General features: G+C 50.4%; 1 protein-coding gene across 2 annotated transcripts in view; it reads left to right on the top strand.

Annotated features, from left to right (window-relative positions):
- Positions 1 to 1,883: 1,883 nt before the first annotated feature.
- The window catches only part of IGSF3 (immunoglobulin superfamily member 3), an 86,746-nt gene continuing 63,799 nt past the window's right edge, over positions 1,884 to 24,830 (top strand). For both annotated transcript variants that reach the window (XM_080575795.1, XM_080575794.1), the window contains exon 1: positions 1,884 to 2,364. In XM_080575795.1, the coding sequence (XP_080431921.1) occupies positions 2,310 to 2,364 (55 nt within the window). In that variant the 5' untranslated portion in view covers positions 1,884 to 2,309. The remainder of the gene's footprint in view (positions 2,365 to 24,830) is intronic.

Here is a 24,830-nt window from a genome sequence, read left to right as displayed (position 1 = left end):
TATAATGCTATAATGTCATTTCCATGGTCTTTTTATATTTTTATTGTTACTGTACATTAATGTAATACTCTGCAAGAGCTCTTTGAAGAGGATGTGAATGTTCAGTGAATCTCCGATAACATTTTTGCAGGGCATTTCTGTGCTCCTGTTAGGCTCATACGTTGTGCAGTCACATGTACTGTAAAAAGTAAGAACGCACCCAAATTCACCTCAAATTGTCTTGCAACAGGCTCTGCTGGTGAAAGCAATGCATTCAGAGCCAGGAAAGCAGGGCTCTGATCCCGGCTTTTCCCTGAACTGTTCTGGGAGCTCACCTGAATCGTGCTAGTGCTTCCAGCCTGAGATGGAAATAATTTGTCCAGACAGGAACAGAGTGGGTCCCTGGTCTATATCCCTTGCCATCTAGAAAACCCTTGTGGTATCAGCAAGCTTTAATGTTTCCTTTTCATTCAGTGTATCCTGAGCAAATGTTTTTTTCCTGTCCTATGCCCTGCATTTCTTAGTTTGCTTCTTTTTTTTCTTTTTTTTTCCTTGTTGCTATTATTTATTTCTCTAGTTACACATCATTTGAAGCATTAAAGATCTTTACCCTGCATTCATTTAGAAATGCTGAAGCTTTTCTTCAAATTAGCCCCCCAGTGCTTGCTCTAAATACTCGTGGGCTTGTTCATGAGGCCTTATAATAGGAGACTGCACGCGAACAATGTTAAGCAAGCTCAGTGATATCACACGGTGTGACGTTTCAGCCCCAAAATCACCAAAGAGAGAAGGCAAATAGACTGGTGTTTTCCATCAACTCTTATCATCACCTCTGTTCTTTTTCCAAGTCTCACTTGAAGGCAGTCTAGATGTAATTAAAGCTTAAGGGCCAACGCGTGAGCTTCATTTTCAGCGCAAAGACATCGCTAACCCTTTCTCTTCCACTCTTCCCCAGTCATTCTGCTCTCCGGCTCCTCCGTTCTCAGAGCATGACAAAGCTGCAAATTAAACCTCCCACTCCGAAAATGTCACAGCTTAAGGTTATTAGCCTGCAGAAACAGAATTTGCTGGGTCACTAGGTGCTAGCTACCACTGGATCTGCCACAGCCACCGTGCCGGGAAACGAGTCCGTATGGCAGTACAGACAGCTTCTGAGTCCTGCGTGCGCGGCTTCTTGGGACTTGGCAGGTCTTACCAGGAGGCTTGGGGCTGCCTTGGCGTGGCACAGGCGGGTTGGGTTCCTGCATTTGCAGCACCCAGGCCTGATCTGGGACCCTGTGCGTAGGCAGAAGGGTCTCCTGCACAGGGTCTGTGTGGGATCAGAGTGCCAGGAGGGTACCTGCTGTGCTATTAGTGTCACTCTTTATCTCTCGTCTTACTTCTGTGAGCAACTGAGCAAACAGGGGCTTCACTCATAAGGATGTTCGAGCATCTGTGCCCTTGAGACGCCTTGAGGGCGTCCTTCATCTCCAGTTTACAAACAAGCCCCCTGGTCCCTCGTGTTGCCGTAGTGAGCGTTTCAGCGCTCCCTGGGTGCGCTTTCCGTGCTCTCTGGGCGCTGACGCCCGGCGGCAGCATCCCACCGCCGGCGGGGGCAGCCCTCCCGGAGCGCCGGCACCCGGGGGGGGGCGTTGGGACCCTTCCCAGCTCGCAGCCCCCGAGGGCCCCCCTTCCCCTAAAAACAAAGAAACCCGCTTTACCCTTTACAACCTCGGCTTCACCCCCGCCCCACACCGGGGAGGGTTAACCTTCCCGAGCGCCTACCCCTACCCGCACCCCGACCCCGGGTGCCCCCTGCCCGCCCCTCGGGGGGCTGCCTCGGCCCGGGGGGGATCCCACCGCCCTCGCCCTCCGCCGGGGGGAGCGGGGCGGGCCGGGGCGGGCCGGGGGAGGAGTTTGGCGGCGGGGAGGAAGCGCCGGGCACCCCGCGGCGGCGGCGGCAGCGCCGGGCGGGCGGGCGGGCAGGTGAGGGCGGCCCCGCTGGTTTTTGGAACTTCGCGGCCGCGGGGCTGCCGTTTCACCCCCTCATCTCCCGGTATTGTCGTTATTATTTTTATATATTTATATTTTTTTTTAAGCGCTGCGCTGCTGAGGCGATCTCCCCCCATCCTCCTGCCTCCTTCCCCGGGGAGAGGAGGGGAGAAAAAGGAGGAGGAGGAGGAGGAGGAGAGGGGGGAGGCTCGGCGGCCGCCCCGCTGCGGGGGCGATGCCCCCGCCCGCCTTGGCGCCTCCCCGTGCCGGCCCCGCCGCCTTCCCTTTGTGCCGCCGGGCCCGGCCCGACGCCCGCCCCGGCAGCGGCGGGACCTAGAGGCACCCGGAGCCCCGCAGCCATGCCGACCCCGCCGCCGCACCTGGCCCCGCCGCTGCTGCTCCTCCTCTGCCTCGGTAAGTGCCGGCGGGACCCCGGGGGTCCCCCCCTACCCCGCCCCGGGGCTGGGGACGCGGCTCCGGCGAGGCGGAGGGAGGAGGGGAGGAAGATGTCTGCGGGGGGGGGCGAGGGTTTCGCCTCCCCTGGCAGCCCCAGGGGACGGCCGGAGCCGGGTGCCCCCTTTTGGGGCGAGGGGCAGGGCTGGGGGACACGGGGGGCAGCGTGGGGCGCAGGAGCCGAGCCCTTCTCCCGGCTCTGGTGGGGTAAGGGGGAGACCCTTGGAGAAGGCAGCCCCCGCGGTCTGAAACGCGGCTGGGCTGCTCTGTGCCGCCTCTCCAAACTCCTCCGGTAGTTCCTCCGTCCCTGCCTGCCCACATCGGGTGCCTTGTGCCGATACATCTTGTGCCCCAAACCCCGTAAGCGCCGGGGTTTGTCCCATCCCGCGAGTGCCCGCACGCTGCTCTGCGAAGTCCTTTGGGATCCCGCTGCTGGAGGAGAGGTGCCGTAGCGGTGCGAGATCCCCTCCTGCAAATTTGGGAACGGCAGAACAGGAGGCAATTAAAAGGCTGCTTTTTTGCAGCAGCCTGCGAGCCTGGCTTAGCCCCGATGAGTCAATAGGAGCGGTTGTAGAAAATACAGCACAGCACCCTCACGCTGTTGTTGCCTGTGTATATACGGAGCCACCTTGGAGTTGTTGTGGTTTGCCTTTTCGTTGGTAAGATTTTCTGCTCGCACTAATGCTGTGGAAGCAGTGGCGAGGCTGGCGGTCTTCCTGCCGTAGGAATTGTCACCTACCTGCTCTGCCGATTTGGAAACTACATCTTAAGTCACAGCCGTGCTCCCATGTCTCTAATCTGTGTTTGTGCATGCTTGCATGTGGCTTTTCATGCCGCCTGCCTTTCTTTAGGAAAGAGAAAGAGAGACAACTCTTTGAAATGGTTTTGGAGAGGGTTCAAACTTCCCCTAACCAGTAGCTTTCTCCTTTGGGTTCCCTGACAGAAACCATCTTAAAGCTAAGTTTATCCAGGGTGCCTCTGCCCCGCCGCTACGGGCAGCCTGCCGTAGCCCACAAGATGGGTGTAGACGAGCAGCGTTTGCTCGCTGCCTTGCCTTTGCACGCTGGATCTCCCCAGCTGAGGAGCAATAACACCCTTCTTCTGGGTTAAGTGCTCCTAATATGGAGCGAGCAGCCCGTCGCCCCGAAGCGCGCCCGGCTGATGCGGCCGCGTAGCAGCAGAGGGCATTGCCTTGCCGAAGGCTTCCCGAGGAGGTGCACAAGTGGGACCCAGGCGCCTGTGTAAGGCACCCCACGGTGGTGCTGAGCCATCTCTGGGCGCTTTTCAGTGGTTTTAACAAGGCCAGGGATGCGCGACTCAAAGCCTGGAGTTGCACTGAAGTGGTTTTAGGTTGTTGTGTGTGAAGCTGAGACATCGTTGACTTACCGGGGGAGAGGCTGGGAGTAAAAAGCCTTGCTTCGTAGCATGAATCTCGGAGTGGGTAGAAAAGGACTAGCTTTCCAAACAAGTACTGTTAATGCTAGAATGTAAGGATAAGGTACTGTGGACTGAGTGTACGGGAGAAGAAACAGAACTCGATTTTTCCTTACCGTTTTGCAAACTCATCAGAATTACCGAAGGAGGAGTCGCGGTTATGCAAAGAGCCGGCAGATGATTTAATGCAACGTATCAAGCGTTAACTAGCTAACGGAATCCAAGTAACTGGAAACCCGGGGTTTGAAAACCCACATCTGGCATGTGGGTGTAACATTTGTAGATCTCTGCTGTTTTTTCCCCCTCTCGCTGCAGTGTTTGTTACAGGGTTCTTTAAACAAGTGGCACTTCATCACAGCAAGTACAAAATGGGAAAATAGAGCAAGTGCTGTAAATAATCCTCATGCAGCGAGGAGACCATTAATACTTGTGCCAGCCAGTGCTAATCCTATGTGTAGTTGCAAGATTTACCTTCCTTTTTTTTGCGGGGATGCAAAGTCTGATACTACTCATATTTATGGTGTAATATATAGGAAACACAATAGGCTTCTGGGGAATGCTGAATTCATTCACATTGGTGACTGGTTTATGAATAGTTCTGTCTTTGAGTCTCCTGCAGTATCCAGAATGCCACCTGTGAATGCAATTTACAGCTCTTTGTGTTCAAACATTGCATATGTATATATGTACATAGACTCATTACCCTCTTCCTCTCTCTATTCATGCATAGTAATTGGTGATTTATTTGTGATTCCTGGAGGGGAGTACAGCCTGCGGAAGGTCTTGAAACTGCAGATCACTTGTAAATGACATGTTGGAGTGAAATAATGATGCAGGGGCGACTCCCGGAGAGACGGGGGAAGATCTTGCAGGCCTGGCTGCTGGCGGAGCTCGCCTGGTGGGGAAGGGGTGCTGGCTGGGGAGCTGCTGAGCGCTGCCAAAGCGCTCTGCTATTGCTCTCTCCTGCTTCGCTGCTGCTGATGGAGAAAACGGCAGAGTGGGTGTTTGCACACGCGGGCTTTGGGGTTGTTTGTTTACCAAAGCTAGCGGCCCAGGAGCGTCGCGGGAGCCTCATCTGCTCCAGGATGCATTGTTAGCATCGGTGGCCAAGATCGTGCTTGCTCCGTCTGCGTCTGCCCAAAGTGCTCTGCTGTGAGCTTCCTTTTGCAAGCCGATTGCAATGCTGTCACCCCGTGTTCGCTGCCCCTAGGTCACTGGGTGCTTGCTGCAGCACCCGGACTGTGTTTCTTTTGGGGGTGAGCCGTGGGGTGTCACGCAGTCAGGCTGAGGCTGTGCGGCGGAGGCTGCCTCGCCATGCCCGCCCCAGCCGTCTCTGCTGGGCTGGAAGGCTCCACTCGTGCACATCCCCAAGTGTAATTCTTCCCGTCCCCAAATGGGATTCCTCGGGGGGAGGCTCCCTCCCTTCAGTCTTGGCCAGGCTGCGTGACATCCTGAGGCTCCAGCAAATCCTGTTTATTTACACAGGAGGTTTTGGTTTATGCGAATTGTTGTCTTCTAGTTGACCTTCCGTCAAGTTAGATTACTTTATTAAAGCGGTTTTTATTGTAAATCGAATGTGTACTTGGAACCAGACCCATTATGTAAAGTGAAAGGCAGAATAAACAGACACGCAGACTTTGCAGGGGGAGAGGTCGCATTATGTTTGGGAAGGAGAGTGCTTCACTGTTGGGAGACTTAACAAATATTTAGGACCAGGAAAGTGTTTTTTTCTGGTGTTTTTTTTCTTGTTCTCTCTTCCATCCTTCCTGTCGTCTCAGTCTTCTTTTGTACCCTACAAAGTCAATCACGCTCCAGCCATTGTCGCAAAGGTTATACAGACTGGTATGAAGCCAGAGGTGTTTTAGGTGGTTTAACTCAGATGAATCGGAGAGTGCTGTAAGCTGGAAGCATGCTCCTCACTGTGTGACAGATAGCAATCTTCAGACCCTGCCCGGAAACTTACTAGGCTGGGAAAACTGCCTGAAAGAAAGGGGAAAGCTTTTAAAGCACAATTCAGTTTTCTTCTTGTTGCTAGGGTTCTTCTGCTCGTGATGCGACTTGTCTGCTCGTACCAAGGATGTTCAGGCCCTCCAGCCAGTGTCTGGAAAACTGCAGCATTATGATTTGCCTCTGGCTTTTGAGTTACTAAATACTCCTTAATGATAACCTGCTAAATTTGTCTCGACACCATTTTTGTATTGCCGTCTATTTTCTATTCCTATGAAATACTCTTAAGGAATGGTTCTCTGGTTAAATGTCTGGTGACATTCAGCATCTGTTTCCTATCAGCTACGCAGAGGCTCAAGTCGATGCCTCTCTAGACAATGTGGGGTTTGAGTAAATTGCAGGGCAAAGAAGTTAAGTCTGCAGCTGCCTGCTATGGGCCTAGGGCAGCTGCCCTGCATTTATGTCGTTGCCAGCTCTAACCTGTTGCTCACCCTGTCCCCATCAGTGTATTGAGAGCATGTTTCCAGTGATGCATGTTAGCAAGCTTTTTGTCATTAGGAGGTTTAAGTAGAAAATGGCAAGGAGACAAAAGGAAATCTTGTCTTTCTAGCTGCTGCTAAAGTCGCATTTCAATAATTTGAGAGTAATTGAACACGAGCACAAAACCAAGCCATCTCAGTTAAAGGATGGGAAGCTTTTCTCGAGAAGGGAGAGGCTTTGCCACTCAGGACTTAAGTTTCTGCTCCATAGCGCTTGCACAAGTGCTTAAAAGCAGCACTGCTCCTGTGGCTCCGTCTTTCTGATTTCTATCTGTTGCTGGTGCCTGGTTGGTATTTGCAGGTCCAGCTCCTGCTCTTGCTGGGTGTCAGGTCTGCAGGGAAGGAAGAGGCAGCTCTCAGTTATGCGCGGGAGTGGGGAAAAGATGGGCAGTGGGAAAGCACTGGGAGGGGAAGTGAGGTGATGAACCCAGCGGCTTAGGTAGATGAGAGAAGGCTCTGGAGGCAGGATCTTGCCGAGTGCTGGGCCTTTAACCACCACGCCCATAGCTTTCAAAGCCTGAAAGACTCCTGAGTGCAAGAGAACTGTATGTAGATAGTGAGGTCTGTCTGCACCCTCTTGTCCCAGGGCAGTACTTAACTCCGCCCTCAGCCAGCTTCTCTCCTGCCAAGCTATTGCTTCCATTTGGGACTTGAAAATATTCATAGCACTTCACCTCTCTCTCCTAGTCCTGGCAGCAGCTGGACTTTACTGGTCAGGAAGCACTGTGGCTGCTGCTGAGGAGGTTCCTGTGCAGCTTCTGGCCACGAAGCTGGCCCTGTCAAGACAGCAGAAACCGGCCAGATCTGGAGTGTGTGTTGCAGAGCACCATGCAGGGCAGCTGTGCAACCACGAGCAACATCAGCATTACTCTAACACCTCCTGTTTGGTTGGTTTGGCGCCCTGGGTTTTGTTTTTCTGGCCCTTGCAAAACGGCTTGTCAGGGGCTGACGTGGTTGGAGGTGATTTTGATGCATGGCTGTGGCAGCGCTGCCAAGTGGTGTATTCTGTGGTTTGTTTGGTTTTTGTTTTTGACTAGTTCAAAAGTGGAGATACGCAGATAGCTTCCCTTCCCAGCAAACACGTTCCCGTCTTTGTGATTACAGGGGAGTAGCGGGGAGTGGGTGCTGCATCTGGCTGTTCTGGGGAGTTTGCTTGTTTGTTTCCTTGTTGGTTGGTTCAACCTCACCTGCGTCCCTGATCTCTCTGCCTATGGCACACTGTCACTTTTATGGGTTTTGGCCTTTGTATGGAGGCTGATAAGCTTGTTAGAGGCAGCAGGAGCAGAGGTGAGGTAGACGCGTTGTTCTGTGGACTCTGCAGAGCTGAATGTCTGGTGTGTGAGCGTGAGGAGCTCGGCATTGAGGAGGGTGCTGAGCGAAATGGGTGGTTTCTGAGGCCTGTAGAGAAATGGAGACTGCAGAGTGTGATGCTGAGACCCCCAAAAGCAAAAGGTTTTCTGTTTGCCTCTCAGGGAAAGAAGGGCTCTGATCTCTCATGAGAGTGTGGGTACAGAGATTTGGCTGCTTGGGTAAAGTGAGGCCTTACTTCTTGGATAACTCCTGTTGCCTCCATTCGGCATCGTCACTAGTGACGTAGGAACCTGCCCAGTCCGCTCCAAATTTCTCTGAAGGTGGAGCTGGACTATGAATAAGAGCCACGGGAGAAGGCAGAAGGCTGTTGCCAGAAGTCATCCAGAAGCTCTTTACTCGAGAAAGCTGTGCTGCTGGAGTCTGGCACTTATTAACTCAAGTTACCCAGTACCTACGATCTTGCCAACGGGCTGTGGCTGGCTGCCAGCCCGAAATTACCAACCCGGGTGTCAGGCCTTGTTGGTTCTTTCTTGCGAGCTTGAAATAGGAGCTCCCAACAAGCCTGTGTGCCAGCCCTTCTCCTAGTCATGTTTCTTCGTACAGCTTTGTAAAGTGTTCGTGGTAATTATAGTACTTACTAATATTTATTCCCTTCTAAGCAATTATCTGAATGCGTTTATCTCCGGTGTGCTTTCAGAGTGCTCTGCCTCCTCTTGCCGTATCATTTCATCTCCCCAGCTCAGCGCGTGCTGCTCCCTCCCTTCTCCTCCCGTCAGGTCCTCAGCCCCCTCCGCCTCCTGAGCTTTTGCCTTGGCTCCTGCCAGCCTCCTTCTTCTGCTGTCTGATCGCGCTGCACAGGAGGGACAGAGATCACTGCTGAGCCACCCGCTCGGGTGATAAAGCTCTTTGTGATGAGGGCACGGGCATCGTGAGGCACCGGCTGGCGCCATACTGTGCCACCACCCGGCTTTCTGCTGGCTGCTTGTGGCCTGCAGACGGTGCCTGGAGGGTTTCACCCTTACGGTGCCGGGCTGCTTGTGATCTGCAATGCAACCAGAGGAAAGGCACTCCACCTCTGTGCCCCGCTCCTTGAAATAGAGAGGGTGACTGAAAAGGTGTCCTGGGAGTTGTGGGGGGAAAGCACAGTGTTACGGCCAAGTCCTTGCTTGCTGCTGTTAACCAAGCAGGCCAGCTTTTGCTAATGCTCCACACATTGTGAGCAATGCGTGGAAGAGATTGTTATTCCCCGATGGATTTTACCATCAGTGTTAGGGGCAGAGGAGAATGGATGTTTACCCTGAGCTCTACGCTCGCCTTGCGCAGAGGGGACTGGTGTACCCCAGGTGTACCCTGCATCTGCACCAGCCGTCGCAGCACCGCGGTTGATCTGTGGGTCACCGGCACTTGTAGAGCTGCTATGTCTAATCAGTCCCGTGCCACGGGCTAGTCAGTATTCAAATCTAATCCAGAGTGTGTAGCTGTCAAATGCTTTAAGTCAACAAGCCCTCGCTCCTCTTTGCTGTGAGGCCATGGGTTTGCATTGGCTTGGGTGCTGTCAGGGAGCTTGGTAGGGGACCTTGCTGCACTGTACCCACACGGGAAGGACAGGGCTTCCAGGAGCAATTATTCAGATTTGTGCCTGTCTGAAAGCGGAGGTGTGGTGGGAGGGAGGCTGCTTTCCTCCTGGGGGAAGTTAATGTGCGGCCGTGCCATCTGAGGCCACGCTGAGCTACAGCAGGCGAGGAGTGGGGGAGCCGTGCCTCGGAGAGGTGTGTGGTCTCTCAGAGGCCTGCCCATACTGTCTCGCATCTCCTGGCTATCATCTCGATGGAAAAAAAAAACAGGTGGTCCAGGCTGTCCCCATCTTTTGGCTAGCTTGTTTTGAGGGAGTATGTAGGGATGAGAGGGGTGAGTGTGAGGGAAGATTTATTGTGCCTCCAACACCTAATAGCTGCACTAGCAGGCCCACTGGGATATGTCACTAAAAGCATCCTAATGATCTTGATGTAATGGGTTGGAGCCTTGGAAACCCACATGCTGGGAAGGGCAGCCCAGGGTTTGGCATGTGGCTGCTGGAGGAGAGCTCTGTTCCTAGCAGGCTCTTCAGAGCACCAGGAGGTACCTGTCCATGAGAAGGGGCTGGAGGAGAGCCATGTATGGGGCTTTGCCATGACATGGGGATGACCTGGGGGACACAGCCAAGCACCAGCTACTACTGTTACCTCAGAGCTGCTGACTACCAGTGACTGCAGCTGCGTGGAGGCCAGCAAAGTCCCTGAAGAGACTTAATCTGAGGGAAGGGTAATTGTCTTTAGGGAGACATCTGGATGTTGATGGAAGAGAGGGGCAGAAGAGCACTGCCTGTGAGCTTGGATGCTGCAGAGCATGTGGAGGGAGAGGTGCTGGGAGCTGCAGCTCCTACCCCAGCAGCAGGAGCTCTGCTACTTCATGCTTCCTCCAACCACAGCTGTTCCTCAGGTGGCAAAATCTCATCTCCTGCTCCGGGCACTGGCCTGGAAAAGAGGTAGACTGTTTCTTGACTGTAAGAATGCTGGAAGTGAGACTTCACTAATGAAAAGAGTCTGGTCCTGGAAGCCATCAGCAGAGCCATGAAGGCCCAATGGATCTGCAGGGATGGTGAGGAAGGGGTAGAAGCGAAGCTGGGAGACAGCAGCACTCAAGTTTTCCGATGGATGGTCTTGTGTAAAAGAAATGCATGTATGTGACCATAGAAGTGCTGTGTTAGGTGCTCTGTAGTTACAGGAGTGATGAGCACCGGTTTCTACATTGTTCTCGGTACATGGATGTGAGTCTTGAGTGTGGGTAGGGTGCAGAGAGGCTTCTGGGGAAGCATGCTGGCGCGTTAAACAGCGAGAGGCCAAAAATAAATTATCAAAAGAAAGAATTGAGAAATTAACAAACCTAAACGGATGTCTGTAGCTCTAAGAAAAGGGTGTCGTATTTGAAAGTATATTTTTGAAAATCCATTTGCTTAGTCATCTTACAGATAACTTCGCTATTTTTACCTTCTTTGCTTTGATGACACTTCACTGTCTATATAATGTATTTAGCATCTGCATTCTCTTCTCATGTACAGGCAAAATTATTTGCTAATTTTGAGTTGGCTTTGTACAATTGCTGTATCTCTTGGCTGTGAAGTAAGTGAAGAAATGTTCTTAAAACTATTTTAAAGGAGTATAGTTGGTATTATTTGTAGAATTATAGCACCATAGAATGGTTTGGGTTGGAAGGGACCTTAAAGACCATCTAATTCCATCCCTACTGCCACGGGCAGGGATGTCTCCCACTAGACCGGGTTGCACAAAGCCCCATCCAACCTGGCTTTAAACATTCCCAGGGATGGGGCATCCACAACTTCTCTGGGCAAGATTTCCCTTTATTTAACTCATCTCCTTTGTCTGCAATCAGATTTGAATAGTGTATGTATTTCCGTGCCATGTTACATATAATAAAGACTCTGCACTCAGCTCCCCCAACAGAAAAATAGGGATGTTTGGGTTAAGCACAGTAATCTACTGGGGAATGAATGCAAGATCAAGGGCATTTGCAGATTTTTATTTCTGTCTTTTGCAGGGGCTGTGGCATTGCTAGCAGGTTGCTCGCAAATGGTGGCTTAGATTACTGCTCTTGCAGGCAGCAACATTTGCATCTTGCCATTCCTATTTGATCTGCAAGCAACGATGAGAGCTGTATACTTGAATTCAGATTTTCAGAGTAGCAGTCTGCAGTCATTAGGGCAGTGCTTAGACCCCAGAGGCTTGTTCTGTGTTTTCATCCTGTTTCAGTAACTGTGTCTCTTGTTATCTTGTTCCTGAATATTTTCTCTTGTAAGAGAAGACTGTTTGTTGCAGCTGTTAAACCTCAAATGTCTTGAATTTCCCTTAGGGAAGAGGAGGAAGAGTTCCTGAGGTTTCTGCATGAGAAGACTGCAGAAACACCTACGTGTGTTATCCTAAGTATACAGCCGGGAGGTGTTATTGGTGCTGTCCTAAGCAACGGATGAATTCTGGCTAGTTCAGCCTGTGATTCTTCTCTCTTACTGTGCTGAAGAGGTTTAGGGAGGTAGTTAAAGTTTCTTTTTCTCTTTGGCATGTAGTAGCACTGGATGCCTCTGGTTGCTGTTGTCAGAGCAGTGCAGCTAGGAGGTGTCAAAGGAAATTATGGATGTTTGTTTGGTCTCCTGGCTGGATATAATAATGAGTATTTTAGTGAAATGTGCATTGAATAAACACTGGGTAAATCTCCTAGGACAAGCACTGCTGGTGTCTGGAACTGTGCTTGTCTCTTATGGCAGAATTTTAAGAAAAATCATCTGATAAGAAGAGCTTTGCGCCATGCGTTTGGTTTCCAGTGATTCAGTGATTTGTAATGTTCCTTCTTATGTTTCCTCTTAAACCAACCAACTTTAGGGGAGGGTTATCTGGGTAAAAATTTTGTATGCCTATACTGCTGTCGGTGTTGGTTCTTCCTCCCCCGTCAATGGTACCAGCAGTTCATCTGGGCTCAGGCATGACCCATTGCTGTGCTAATGTGTTCGTGTCACCCTGCTGGCCTGATGGAGCCTGTCAGCCCAGCCTTTTGTGGCTGGAGATGGTTTGGGTCTCGTTTACACCGCTTTGCTGGGCAGAAGCATGGGAGTGGATCCTTCCTCAGCAGAAGGGGTCAGCAGACCTGGAGCAGGTGGAAATCTCCATTCATGTGATCACTGCTTTGTGCAGTCACTGATAATTTTTTTTTTGAACTTCTTGCAGTCCTTTTTGCCTTTTCAGTGAATCTCTTCATGCTCGGATGTGCTCAGTAGCACTGCATAACTGGTGGCATTGTCTTTGCTTCACTGCACAGCTCTCTCCAGCTTCCCTCCTGCCTGCTCTGGTGGCTTCTGGTCTTCCTCCAGGTGGGAAGGAAGGAGTGTTTTAATGGTATGGTAAAAGTTAGTGTGTTAAAACAAACAAAAACACAATAAACCAAGCTCCCACCCCCCATCTCCATGGTAGTGGAGGTCTCTGTGTCACCTTCTCCCCACCTTTGTGCTGGTGTCCACCAGGTTCTTCAGTCCCTAACTGGTCTGGAGTGTGTGGCATTCTGGTGCAGTCTCTGTGTCTCATCAGCTGGTTTCACTGATTTGCTGTTAGGGCCCATAATCAGGGTAAAATCTCTGGGGTGTAGCTATTTACAGGAGGGAGAAAAAAAACCCTTCCTGACTTGCATCAAACAAGAGTTTTATTCTCATTAATTGAATTCCTCTAGAGTCAGATAACTTGGGCATGTTGAAATCAGATAAATAAAAAACGTCTCTCCCTGGTAGCTATGTAAGCCTTTCCTTAACTCCCTGATCAGAAGGGACCAGGCTCTGCTAAATAGGTAGCTGAAGATCAAAACTTCTGCGTGCATCTGCTCTTCGGGGAGTTCAGGCGGGAGGACAATCAGTGCTGCGTATCAGCAGAGGGAGAATTTGCCTCTCCCCTCGCCATCCCTTATCGCAGATCATCGGGAAAGATTTTGTGTTTGAAGTGACACGCTCTTCAGTCACCCTGAGACGTGTGGTCTGTGCCCAGAAAGTGGGGCTGTGCTTCCTTACAGATCTGCGGACGTGGGAAGGGGCAAGCCTGCTCTTGCTGCGTTGGGGTGTGCTGCCTTTGAAGCATCTCTTGACCACGCTGGCCCCTCTCCTCTCATCACATGGGTGCCGAGAAGCGTTGTGGCAGGAGGACCTCTGGACTTGTGCCCAAGCTGTGGTGTGCCTGAGCTGATGCTGTCACCCTGAAAAAATCCAGCTTGCAGCTTTTTCCAGACTCCATCCATCAAGTCAGGCTGTGGTGCCCGTGGTCACAAGGGCATGTCCCTTTCTTCGTTGTGTGTGTGCTGGCTCTTGGCGTGGTGCTGGAGGCTGGCGCCCCTCTGGTGCACCAGGGGCTGTTGCTTAGTCTGGGGACCTCCCTCCCTGCGCCCACATGCAGCAGCGGGGTACCTGGCTTCTCAGTGCTCCCCGTTTGCCAGCACGGCTTCTGCTTGTCTTGGTTTTCAGCCAACACCCTTTGGGGTCTTTCTGCTTTCCTCCTCCTGTGCCTGGACTTAAACGTTCCCCCCCCCCTTTCTTTCATTGGTGTTTGTCCCATAGCTGTTCACAGCACCAAGGCAGTGGCATGTGCCCCCATCCTCAGGACACTTTCCGCCTTCTCTCCTGTGCACACCACCTGCTGCCTCTGCTGTCACGCAGCGGCATGCTGCTGGCGCGAGCCTCCTGAGTGCGCCGACCTCCCCGTCACGGCGTTCCTCCTAAACGCTTTTACTTCTGCCTTACTGGGTGACACTAGCGGTGCTTCTCCGGGATAGCCCCTTTTTTCTACCTCCAACTTGTTCCCCAAACCTTACCAACCTGTACAAACAAAGAGGACTGGCACACAGATGAAAGCCTGCCTTGACCTGGTGATTCTCCCTGTGCTCCTCTTCTCCACCCCTATCACAAATGTAGATTTTCTAACCCTTTTGGTTTCCTTAAGGGTCCCAGCTTGTTTTCCCTTGTCTTTGCTGTTCACTACTCATAGCTTCTCTCTCTCTCAACGCAAAGCTGCCTTATCCCCTCCTCCAGCAGCTGCTCTGTCTCTGCAAGCCCCAAGGGGTGCTCTGGCTGGAGCTGTACCTCCCAGCCCAGACCTCTGCCAGTTTATTCTGTCTCTATGACTTACTTTGCAAGGGTTTTTTTGATGTTCAGTGCTAATGTATGTCTCGGTGGTGCTCCACCACTGCCTTTCTTGACTCAGCAACTGCCTTTCTTTCCGGAGTTTTTCTCCACGTCCTGTTGTCTTTGCCTTCTCCTGCCTCTCTAGCAGAGCCTTTCTTAGGTCCTCATGAGTATCCTCTACCCAGCTTCAGGACTTTTTTTTTTGAAGGCTTTTAGGGGCTCTTTCTGTGGCTCTTTCCACCTCTTCCTGTAGTCCCTGTGTCAAGGTAATGTTACCCATTAATAAAATGGGACTGGCCTGTCTCTGGTGTTACAAGTTCACGTTTCCATTTAAGTCAAAATCTTGGCCTCTGCCTCTAGCACTTAAATGTGTGCACGTGCCCACCCGGGTCTTTCTGCTCAAACTGCAGCACTTCCTATCTGTCTCTGCCTCTGAAATTTGTTCAGCTTTTTGTGCTTTCTGCTCATTCCTGTGAACTTAAATTAGTTCCTCCTCTTCTGCCTTGCCAAATGGAAGAGCCCTTCCTCGCCTCATTCCACCTTGTCTTTTCCAGTGCCGAAGCCTTGGCTCTCCCCTCTGCATGGTTTGTGATTCCCAGCCTCTATCTCTGGTTTGGTTTCCTCAGGCTGGTTTCTCAGAGAAACGTGGCTTATCTGATCGTGCTGCCTCCGTCTGCCTCCCCTTCCCGGGTAACCTGGGAGCCCTTTGGCCAATTTCACGCAAATCTGACGGGAGCAGGGAGAGCTCGCAGATAAGCGAGTCCCTACAAGTTTTGTGAAGAGGCTGAGTGTGAGGGGGTGGCGGGGACTGCAGAGACCCTTTTCTTCAAGGACTCCTGCTGTGTCTCCAAATTACTGTGCCAGCCACAGGAAAAGCTTCAGCTGAAGCTTCCAGTCAAATCATTAGCCTTGGAGACAGCCTCCCTCCTGATGGCAGAGGAAGCTAGGCTTCATTAAGTCCCTCGCTCTTAGGGCTGTTTGCTGAAAGTGGTGGCTCGGAGCCCTTCTATTTTCTCCCGTGTGCTTGGGAGCAGCCCGCGGCAAGCAGCTGCAGCACTGCTTCACCTGGTGCTTTGCCACGAGGCCTGCCAGAAACGCGCCGTGGTGGCCTCCGGCGGGCTGCCGGCATGGCCTCACGTGGCCTCCTGCTCCCTGGAGGTGCTCCTCGGCTGAAGTCCCCTGGCTGCTGATGAGATGCGTTGTTGGCCCCCGTCCTTTAACCCCAAAGGGACAAAAAAGGTGTTCTTGATGTCTTAGTGGGTTATTTTTTGCTTTTGGCTCTCTATGGGGATCAAGCACAGGGAGAGAGGAGTGCATGTGCTGCTGAGAACAAAGTAAGCAGAAAAGCAAGATGGCTTTTTTCTGTGGCAGCTGATGCCTAGATCAAGTTAACTGTGTACTGAAACCACATTTCTAAGCTGAACTTCTCAGGCTGAGTGTGTGTCTGCTGCTGTTTGCTCTGGAAAGGAGCTGGCACAGCAAGGTTGATCTGAGTAGGTGCCTGGTGCTGAGGTAAGGCAAATAAGAGCCCACAGCAGCAGTGAATGTAAGCCCATCTGATCGTCTGTCGCACCGACTGAGGTTGGCAGGGACCTCTGGAGCACATCTGGTCCAACCCCCTGCTCGAGCACGGCCACCCAGAGCATGTTGCACAGGCCAACGACCTGGTGGCTTATGAAGGTCTCCAAGGAGGGAGACCCCACAGCCTCTCTGGGCAGCCTGTGCCAGCACTCCGCTACCCACACGGTAAGGAGGTGCTTCTGATGTTCAGCTGGCACCTCCTGTGTTCCAGCTTTTGCCCAGTGCCTCTTGTCCTGGCACTGGGCACCACTGAAAGGAGCCTAGTGCCATCCTCATTGCCCCGTCCCTTTAGGTGTTTATCCACACTGACAAGATCCCTCTGAGCCTCCTCTTCTCCAGGCTGAGCAGTCCCAACTCTCCCAGCCTCTCCTCACAGGAGAGTTGCTCCAGTCCCTTCACCATCTTTGTGGCCCTTTGCTGGGCTCTCTCCAGTCTGCCCCTGTGTCTCCTGTACTGGGGGGCCCAGAACTGGACCCAGTGTCCCAGGTATGCCCTCACCAGTGCTGAGCGGAGAGGAAGCTTCACCTCCCTCCACCTGCTGGCAGCACTCCTAATGCAGCCAGGATGCCATCAGAGCCTCCTTTGCAGCAAGGGCACGCTGCTGGCTCCTGTTCACCTCGGTGTCTGCCAGGACCCCCGGGGCCTTTTCTGCAGAGCTGCTTTCCAGTTGGGTGGCCCCCAGCATGTGCTGGTGCATGGCGTGGTTCCTCACAGGGAGGAGAATCCCGTCTGACTCTCAGTCTCGTTCCTCGGTGATAGCATCATGTTATGAATGGTTGTCGGGGGAAGGAGTGTGCCTTTCTCCCAGACGGGAAACAATAGTAACGTAAATACTTCTACATCTTTTTTTTTTTTCTGATTTCCCAAATACCAGAAAGCACCTGTCCTCCCTTTTGAAATGGGAGCCTTGGTAATTTGGTGACAACTGCTGAAAGTCTCTGTAGCATGTCAAACTAATAAATTACAGTGTAAGGAGCTGAAGAGTTCTGACATCTTAATTAGCAATAAGAGGCAGTAGGTAGCTGAAGAATCTCCCCGGATCTGTATCTGTCTTTCAGGGATGGTCTCTAACCGAATCACGGAGATTTTGTGAGACAGCATCTTGCCGACAGTGCACTGGGAGAATCTGGGGGAAAATGGAAACTGCTGTTGTGCAGCCACGTTTTTGCATTCTTTTGATCCTTTATGGTGGGGTGGGAAAACCATTTTAAAGAAATGGATGCTTTTAGGCAGTACACTTGACTCCAGGGATAACTTTATTTACTGTTTACCTGAAAGCTGTTTCTGCGGAAGAAGAGGTACATGGTGGCAGCTTTGCCTTGCAAATTGGATGTTCTCTCATGATAATGGCCATGGCTGAGGGGTACAAATGCTTCTTCAGTGTGCCAGGAGGAAACAGGAGAGATTGCTCTTGGCTGCATTCATTTCTAGTTATTACACTTTATAACTTTTTGCTGTGCTGCTTCTACAGAACTATGTGCTCAAAAGGAGGTGTGGACCAGGTGCAGAGCCTATGCTGAAGGACACAGCTGAAGTGCTGGAGAAGCGTGCTTTGGAAGGCGATGGTAGGGATGGAGGGGTGTGCAGCCGCGCAGCTTGCCATTAGCGCTTCCAGACTTTCTGTATCTAAGAGATTACATCTCTCTTCTTAGACAACAAATGATTTGGGGATGAGCAACTGCTAGATGGCTGGTTTTTAGTGTGAAGAGGCTCCAGCCCTAGCCCAGAAGAAGCATGCAAGTGAAGGTCCTAGAGAGAGAGTCAGAGTGCTGACCTCCTAAATGTCATCCTTACCAAAATAAGAGGAAACATGGAGTCAGAGCAAGGAGGGGGGAAAGAAGCCAAATAAGCAAATTCCACAAGCACAGAAAGATGGGCCAGAACCACCGGAGTTTCTCTTGGAAACCTCTTTTATCTCTTGGAGGTAAAAGGAGAGTGCTGCACGTGTGTGTGCTCCCTCCCTCCACTTGCTTCAAATAAAAAGAGCAAGGAGCTTTCTTTTTCTTCAGGAAAAGGAAGTTCAAAGGAAGATAAGGGACCAGGCTCTTCATGGATCAGAAGTATTTTGGAAGACTTCTTCATGAAAGAGAGGGAATTCCCGTAATGAAAGGCTGGGTAGTACATAGCATTTCCTTTTGACAAGGATATTGTGAAGGTGAGATTTGGGACTCCACACTTTCTCTCTTGAGAGAGTATTTTAAACATTTGGGATGTTATGAGGTGAATTACAGCAATAATAGGGGCATTCTGTTGTTTAATATTGGGAAGGATTGCAGAGCGTGCAGGAAAATGAAAAAAGAAGTGATACTAAAACATTATTGACTGTGAAACAAAATGAGGTTTCTTATTGTCTGAGAGTGAGTGATCACGCAGGGAATAGTGTTTGACAATCCCAGGACTGACCCCGGCTGTTGAACATGTAGGACCAGAAGACTAAAGAAGGATAATAAAAAGAAATTCAGAGGCTGCAGGGCATAATGAACTATGTCAGAAATTTCCTGCCTAGCTTTGTCGTTCTAACAATGTCATTTTTCCCTCCCCTCCGGATAGGTTGGGAACGCAGACCATCTAAGAGTTCAGCAGCCTGAGACGTGTGTTGATACTGCATAGCTTTGATACTGGCATGACAATGCTGAATCTATTAGAGGTCTGGGACCACTACAAGAGATGCCAGAGTAAATGGTGTGTCCTTACGTGTATTTTAAGAGCTAAAGGAACAGAAGGAAAAAACACACGTATCAGTCTTGGGAGATTGCACTTTTTGTGTGGGTCTACATTAAATCCTACAGTGCGTACCTGTGGTTGTGGCTTCAAAGCTTAGGCTGGGAAGGCAGTAATGAAACCATCACTACTTTTCACTGGAAAATACAAAAGTAGGCAGTACCTTGGATGTTCCAGCCAGGCCGCTGTAAATGCTGCTGTGTCAGTACAGTAGTACTTAACCACACCTGGAAGAAGTGGTAGTGATAAAAGTCAGCAGGGTGTGTGTTCAGCATGCTGTTGGGAAGAAGAAGCTCCTAAGGATAAGACACAAGGAGCTGTGCAAGTTTTAAGTAATGCGTGGGCAAATCAACACTTCCTGCCTGCATATTCCCAATATAAATATAATCTGCTAGGGAGCTTCTGCTTGCGTATTTTTCCCATAATGATAAGGGTAGTGATGGAATGGTATATGAAGAACATGCTGATCCAGGAGCTGGGAAAGTCCTGTTCTGACCTTGGAGGAAGAGAAATGCTTGATTAAATAGGTTCTGTGCTTAGGGTAGAGCCCATCCTGCAAAATGAGCCTGTAGTGCTGCTTGAGCACTCTGCTGTCCTCTGGGGTTAGTCAAAACTGGAAGGAAACAAAATTCCTTTGGGGAACACGAGGACTTCAGATTACAAGGGACTCTTCTCAGCAGCTTTGCGGGAAAATAGTCAAACCATAATAAGTAGTGGGTATGTTGCACAAAGATATTTGAGCCCCCAACAGTTGCTTACCATTACAAATCCTAGCCAGCAGGACAAGTCGGCTCAGTCTTTCCTTCATACCTCAGCAAGTAATGTTATCATCCACCTTTTACATCAGGTACACCTTGATCCACCAACTTTCTCAAGCCCATGTGAAGTAAGGAGGCTGAGCACCACAGGCTGTTGGGCTTGGGGACCGACGCACAGAGCGGATGTCCTGCCATCCTCTGTCCTTTTGTTAAAATGGGGTGTTACCCTTTTCTCTTTATGCAGGCCTGGTTGACTGGCTTCTGGATGTTTGGGTCCCCGACTTTTCGATTTACGGTAGATTAAAGAATAGTTTCAGATTTTAGTACAGCCAAATAGGTTTAAATCTACTTTCTGTTGGGATGGTTGAGAATGACAGAACTGTAAGAGCAGGAGATCTTGTCTTGTGCATCCCCCAGGACAGGCTCATCTCCACCTGTGGTATTCCTGAAGAAGTTAAATGTCTGTTAGAAGAAGCCCTGTTGTGAGACGCTTCATGGTCTCACAGAGCAATCTCTCTGGTGCCTCAGTTTCCTTGCTGCTGGCAAGTTAGAAATATACCTATCCCCCATGTCCAGCTCCGGAGTCTCTCCTCTTCAAGTCCAAGTTTTTTTCCTGTCTTCTCCATGTCCGATACTGTGAATTACCCCTTCTTTTCAGCGTTTGTAGAAGTTGAAAAGTTGTAGTAATAGAAATGATCTGTGGTTCAAGAATAAGCCATTCTAAGGCAGTGTTTAAAACTAGCGTATTTTAATGTGCCTAATTATAGACACAGAGAAAAAACAGAGGAATGTGACATTCATATAATATGAGGTTTGCTGTAAAAAAAAAAATCACAAGGGCAGATCACATTTAACACTGTGCAGCTGTAGAATACCAATGCTGTGCTGTGGAAAGTAAGGAAGTCATCTGTCAATATAAGGACCAGATCTGAGAAGAACCAAGGGATGAAAAATGGCTCTGATCTTGGCAAGGGGGTTGGATGTCTGACTGGCTGCATAATTATACCAGAGGTACAAGACCTCTTTTGCAGTCAGAGCTTGGGAAGCTAGTCACAGGCCAGAGCAATCTATGGTGATTAAAAGAAATGTCACCTCTTTCATATTTATTGAAAGCATTTTTCTTAAAAGACAGTAAACATCTGCTGTGGAAGTGAGTGGATGTGAAACAGAGCAGCAAGCAGGGATGAGTGAAAGCAGTTGTGTTGGAAGAACAAAGCTTCGTTGGCTGCTCCTGTCTCGTTTGCCTGTGCTTTGATATTTCCCTGCTGATTGTGATATTTCCATACCAATTATTGTATAAATTGTTCCTGGCTGACCTCTCCACTTAGCCATCCTTAGTTGGCTCAGCAGTGGGAGGAATTTGAATGAGGAGTGAATAGCTGCTCGACTCGGTTCAGGAAGGACAGTCCACGTGGCAGGATGGTGGCAGGAGTGGAGGAGGAGGATATGGGATCAGGCACCCTTGGTAGCACAATTTAAACATCAAAGCAAGAGGGTGGAGGGTAGGGAAAGGGTTGTTCTGCAGGTGGCTCCAGCCAGCCTTTCAGTACAGTCAACCGTCTTGGCATGACAAGAAATACATCAAGCAAAAGACTGAATTTTCCCAGAATGAGGCTTCACAGTAATAATGGTGTGTTGGGGGGGAGGGCAGAGGGGTTTACCACGTGTTTTCTTCTGATAGCATTGTTTTTTCCATCTGGCAGCAGGTTGCGGCGCACAGAGATTGTCCCCGCTGTGAGTCATTTATGCAAAAATTAAGCCTGAACCTAATTTTTACTTGTGCACGTTAAGAGGAGGCTTCACAGAATAGCAGGTGTACATTGCTAGAAGATTGCCTGGTTTTGGTGTTACCTGCAGTAGCGGGGTCTCCTGTAGAGACCACAACAGTCTTCAGCCGATGCAAATTAAGATAGCTGCTTGGGGATGTGTTATCAGTGGCTGGACAACTGTGAGCTTGGAAGAGCCTTCCTGAAACGAAACAGGGTTTTGTGGGTTTGGGTTTTGCAGGGTTTGGGTCAGGGTTTGCAGGAACGGCCAACGCACGGACTGCTGCAGCTTGAGGATGCTCCTGCCCACCCTACCGTTTCCCATCGTGTCCTGCCCAGGAGCTGCTGGTGTGGCCTCACCGGTGGTGCTGCCTGCCTTCTTTGTGGTGCAAGGCAATTGTACAGGAGATGGGGGGGGGGGAGTGATAAATTAAAACTACCATTAATAAAGTGATGTTCTTGAACAGTTTGAAAACACTGCTTGGTGTTTCCCTGCCCTTGGCATGGCATCCTTTCTCCTCCGGCATCGGAGCGGGGAAGGGGTACACCCACTGCGTCCTGCAGCTCTGGGCTGGGGCTGGTGGTGCTGAGCACAGACAGAGGAGCCGTCTGCTGGCACCAGCCTCGAGCTGAGCCCCGTGTCCTGCAGCGAGGGTCAGCTGCTCCCCCCCCTAAGCAAGCCCCTAACCCGCAGGAGGCAGTGGTGTGCTTGGTGCTCGCACCTGCTCGTGGGTGCATGCCCAGAGCCTCTCTCACACTAGGAAGGAGACGTTTTAGCATAACTGCTCTTTAGCACTTGTGTCTGAATTGTCTTCATTGCTGGGGACTTCCTGCCAGCTCCCATGGTCTAGTGCAGATGCCCATTTTTCATAGCCAAGCAGGGTTTGTGCACGCTCCCCTTCCCTGCCCTGTGCATGGGCAGAAATTCCCGCTGTGGTTCAGGGGGTGTTTGGGGGAGCCGGTTCAGTTGGCTGTGCTTCTAGACAAAAAGCTGAAAGAGGGCATTACTTGCTCCTGTTGTCATATAGCCAATGCAGTCTGCAGACCAGGTGCGGCTGTATTGCTGATGGGCACAGCTTGCGATTACACAGGTTGTGAAGGGGCATGAGGGCAGCTCTGCCAGGTCAGACTAAGGGGCCCCCTAGCTCAGTATCACATCTCAAAAAGCGTCTGTAGGCCTTTTGCAGATATGCAGTTGCAGCTCGTTTTTGGAGCCTCCTGGGCCTGATGTGACCTACCTATTTAGTAGTCCTTTTTCAAGCACTTTTTCCATCCCTGTTTGGAGCTGTGCAGGCTTTCCAGGTGCACAGCATACCTTGGTGAGGAGGTCCCCAGGTCAGCTGTGAGTTGCAAGAATGTCTCCTCTGGTATGAAACTGGATCTGACCAATCCTGGTTGGCAGGCCTTGGTTTTTAAACAGTAAGACGTGGTAAATGGTCACTTCTTGACCACTGTCTCCATGGCATCTGCAATTGTATGGACTTCTACAAGATCCTCTCAAAGGCATCTCCCCTTCCCAGGCCTGAGTCCTTTCCTGCCCCATCATTTCTTATGTAGAAACTGTTTCCCACCATTTATTGTCCTTGTTCTCTTCTGAAACCCTTCCTGTAAAACCTATAAATTGAACAAATGATAGCAGCAACAAAAGAAACCACAAATGCGCTCCATGTGTTTGTGCAGGGGACAGTGAGAGGAGAAAGAGGAATCTCTTTGGAAATGCTTTTTGTCTAGTAACTGTAGTCTACAGCACAAAGTAATTCTTAAGGAGAGTTTAAGATTAGCATGCAGTTCAGTTATTGACAAATACTGCCTTCGAGCCTCCGAGCGAAGGAAAACTGCTGTGAAGCTGCAGGAGTAGAAAAAGCCCCTCAAGCCATAGAATCCATTTGGTGTTCAGAGCTGCCAGCCCTATACTTCTGGAAGATATGGAAAACATAAAGACTTTTTTTAATTCCTCTCTAATGATTAGGGACCTAGGATAATACTCCTTCTAAGAGCATGAGTTTCTCTTTTAGATTAAAGGTACAGTGGCAGTGACTATTGCTGTCTAAGATAGCTTGATGGAGCATGGTGTGGTGCAGGCGTGGCCCACGCTTTCAGCAACGGGGAGAGTGTTTGTGCAAGACGTTCCTGGTCATGCGGTCCCTAATTTTTGTTTATGTTGGTGTGTCGATGCTGTGGTAGAGTTTCTGTGTGCATAGCCGCCTGCTCTTTCATTGTACCCACTAATCCATTGTAGTAACTCTTGGATCAGTGTTCTCAGATACAGTTTTGCATACCTGTTCTTCCAAAAGGGACCTGAAAGCCCACCATCTTCCCAAAGAATAAACATTTGGCCCTTCCTGAAATGGGGCATCTTCAGGGTATTTCAATCTGGGCACCTGACGTGACGAGTTGTGTCTGAAAAACCCGAGCTCTGAGCTCTTCATGTCTCCATGTGGAAAAGTTAGCTTTTGCTGTAGTCAGTTGGCATTACTGGGAGGGTGTTGATTTTGAAAAGACAAAATAAGCGATGATTTGCAGCACTACTGGGTGAAATGCCTCGCTGACAGGGATGCTCAGCACACGCCTTTCTTGTCTGCGGGTTGAGCAGAGAGGCGTTGAAGCCTTGGCTGTGAGTCGGCACACGAACGGCCAGGTGACTCAGGCACTGTGCTTCTCCCCTGCCCTGCTGCTGAAGCTCTTCCTTTTCACCTGCCTTTCCAAAATGCTCAAGGTGAAACCGTGGCCCCTGGAGCTGTCTGAGCGGGCTGTGCTGGGAGCGGGCATCTGTGGTGCCTCGGTGCCAGCCGGTCTGCTTGTAGCATTGCCTGGTGCCCCATAGCCACATGTCCCTGCCTGCCTCCTCCTCCTTGCCCCACACACCTCATTCCTCCAAATCGGGGCTTGGGAATGCCAGTGGAGCTGCAAAGAGCTGCCCGGCTCTTGTTTCTCTTGTGCTTAGCTCAAAAGGCCTGGAGAACAACCCTCATCTGGAGGGGATGAGGATGAGGGAACACTTCCTCTGGAGCATGCGGGATTTGCTGCCTTTTGGAAAAAAAAGCAGATGCAAAACCCCATCATTTCTTATTAATTTTAAAGTAGCTCTTGGCTCGCTACCTCCTCCATATCAGCCCTCACATTGTCAGTAAATTATATTGGATTTGCAATTAAAAGCCAGCTGTGCCAGTGAAGTACTAGCCAAATGCCAAACTTAACCGTCTCCTAGGCTTCCTAAGGGAGGTGTGGAGCACAAAACTCTTCCTTCAGTGAGCTCTTCTCTTGCTTCAAGAGGACAAGATAAGAGTTTAAAATGGGATCTCAGGCATATTATTTTTGCTAATCAAAACGCTTGCTCACTAAGAAATGCAATTTGATATTGTATGTGCCTGGATAGAGCAATTCCCAGAGCTTGAGAACTGCCAAACGTGCTTTACCATGCAAGAAGTTAACCCTTTGGGAAGAGACCTTCTAGTGCTGCACATCTGTCTCAGGCTGATCGTTTTTCTCCTTCCCTTTCTCAGTTGCATTATTTATTTGAGAAGTGTTTTTTTTCTTTCTGTGGTGTGTGCTTTTTCTAAGCATTGAAAAGCTCTCGTGCCCCTCTGTGCTGGAGCAGGGACTTGCAGCTCGGCTGGGGGAAGAGCACCGTAGATATGCTGCATCTTGCCCCTCTGGAGATGCACCC

This window comes from Anser brachyrhynchus, assembly GCF_964034855.1.
Source record: "Anser brachyrhynchus genome assembly, chromosome: 1".
Classification (NCBI taxonomy): Eukaryota; Metazoa; Chordata; class Aves; order Anseriformes; family Anatidae; genus Anser; species Anser brachyrhynchus.
Note: the sequence above shows the minus strand (reverse complement) of the source record. Positions and strands in the feature narration are given on the sequence as shown.